General features: G+C 36.2%; 1 protein-coding gene across 1 annotated transcript; it reads left to right on the top strand.

Moving 5' to 3' along the window:
• The first annotated feature begins 466 nt into the window (after nucleotides 1-466).
• On the top strand, nucleotides 467-1,198 carry LOC148574848 (uncharacterized). Its single transcript, XM_088505971.1, has one exon. The coding sequence runs from the start codon at nucleotides 467-469 to the stop codon at nucleotides 1,196-1,198; it is 732 nt and encodes a 243-aa protein (XP_088362097.1).
• Nucleotides 1,199-1,704: the final 506 nt, after the last annotated feature.

The following is a 1,704-nucleotide window of genomic DNA, read 5'->3' as shown; positions in this document are numbered from 1 at the left end:
TATCAGTGAGCGATGAATGGTATATTTCATGAATATATTGGAAAATTTATGGAAGTATATATTGATGACATCATGGTCAAGTCGATCTCAGTGAATCAACATATTGATCACTTAAGACAAGCATTTGTTACCATGAGGAAAAAGGGATTGAAAATGAACCCTTTAAAATGTGCTTTTGGGGTATCGGCTGGAAATTTCTTAGGTTGTGGTCTATAAAGAGGGAATTGCAATCGATAAAAACAAGGCAGATGCAATATTGGCGTTATCTGTACCCAAATCGAAAAAAGAGGTGCAATTCTTTTTGGGAAAGGTGAATTACCTCAGGAGGTTTATTTCGAATCTCTCTGATCGAACTCGAGTGTTTGCTCCTTTAGTGAAACTAAAGAATGACTCTCAGTTCGAATGGACGAATGAGCATCAACTAGTGTTTGATTCGATTAAGGCTTATTTATCTAAGGCTCCAATTATGGTGAATGTTCGTCCACATGAGCCTTTGAAGTTGTACATTGCAGCATCTATAAATACGATTGGGTGTATGTTGGCCCAAGATGATGATAATGGGCATGAACGGGCAGTTTATTACCTTAGTCGAGTTTTAACTAATATCGAGATAAGGTATTTCCCGATCGAAAAATTATGGCTGTCTTTATATTATGCCTGTATGAAATTGAAATGTTATATGATGGCTAAATCGGTGAAGGTTATAGCACAAACTGATCTCATCAAATATATGTTAAGTTTTCCAATGTTACGTGGACGCTTAGGGACATGGATGCTAGCCTTAACAGAGTTTGATTTGCAATATGTCCTGGCTAAAGCTGTGAAAGGACAGGTCATTGCAGATTTTCTCGTAGATAATTTGAAAGATCTGAATGACCAGGGGGCAAATGTAATCGATGTTGAAGTCGATTATTGGAAGTTATATTTTGATGGATCAAAGCATAAAGATGGTGCAGGGGTTGGAATCCTTATTATTTCACCAGAGGGGATTCCATTAGAATTTCTATTCGAATTAAAATATCCTTGCTCGAATAATGTGGCAGAATATGAAGCCTTGATTTTGGGTCTCGAAATATTGATAAGTAAAGGGATTTTGGAAGTCCAGATTTTGGGGGATTCCCAGTTGGTTTTAAAGCAGTTATCGAAGGAGTTTAGATGCAATAACGAGAATTTGCAAAAGTATTTGACAACTGCTTAGGAGTTTTTAACTTCCTTTTGAAAAGTTTCTTTAGTCCACAACCCCAAAATTCATAATGAAATTGCTAATGAATTAGCTCAAATTGCTTTGAGATATAGAATAGGTCCAGAAACTCTTAAGAAATAGGCTAGTATCCGTCAAATATTAGTGCCTACAAATGAAAGAGAAGTTTTATGTGTTGATAAATGGGAAGATAATGATTGGAGAAAGCTCATTGCTCAGTATTTAAAGGATCCCAATATTCCAGTCGATAGAAAGATGAAATTGCAAGCAATAAATTTTGTCTTGATGGCTGATAAGTTGTATAAGAAAGGGATCGATGGGAGTTTATTGAGATGTTTAGGCCAAGATGATCAAAATATTGATTTGGGTGAAGTCCATCATGGGATATGCGATACCCATCAGGCTGGAAAGAAAATGAAATGGGTGTTATATCGCAATCATGTGTATTGGCCATCTATGATGAAAGATTGTATCGATTATGCAAAGGCATATCAGGAATGCCA

This window comes from Arachis ipaensis, chromosome B2 (assembly GCF_059453495.1).
Source record: "Arachis ipaensis isolate K30076 ecotype BB chromosome B2, ASM5945349v1, whole genome shotgun sequence".
Lineage (NCBI taxonomy): Eukaryota > Viridiplantae > Streptophyta > Magnoliopsida > Fabales > Fabaceae > Arachis > Arachis ipaensis.
This window is presented reverse-complemented; position numbering and strand designations above follow the sequence as displayed.

Coding starts and splice junctions, on each gene's coding strand:
- LOC148574848 (XM_088505971.1), top strand. CDS start 467: ATGGTGAATGTTCGTCCACATGAGCCTTTGAAGTTGTACATTGCAGCA.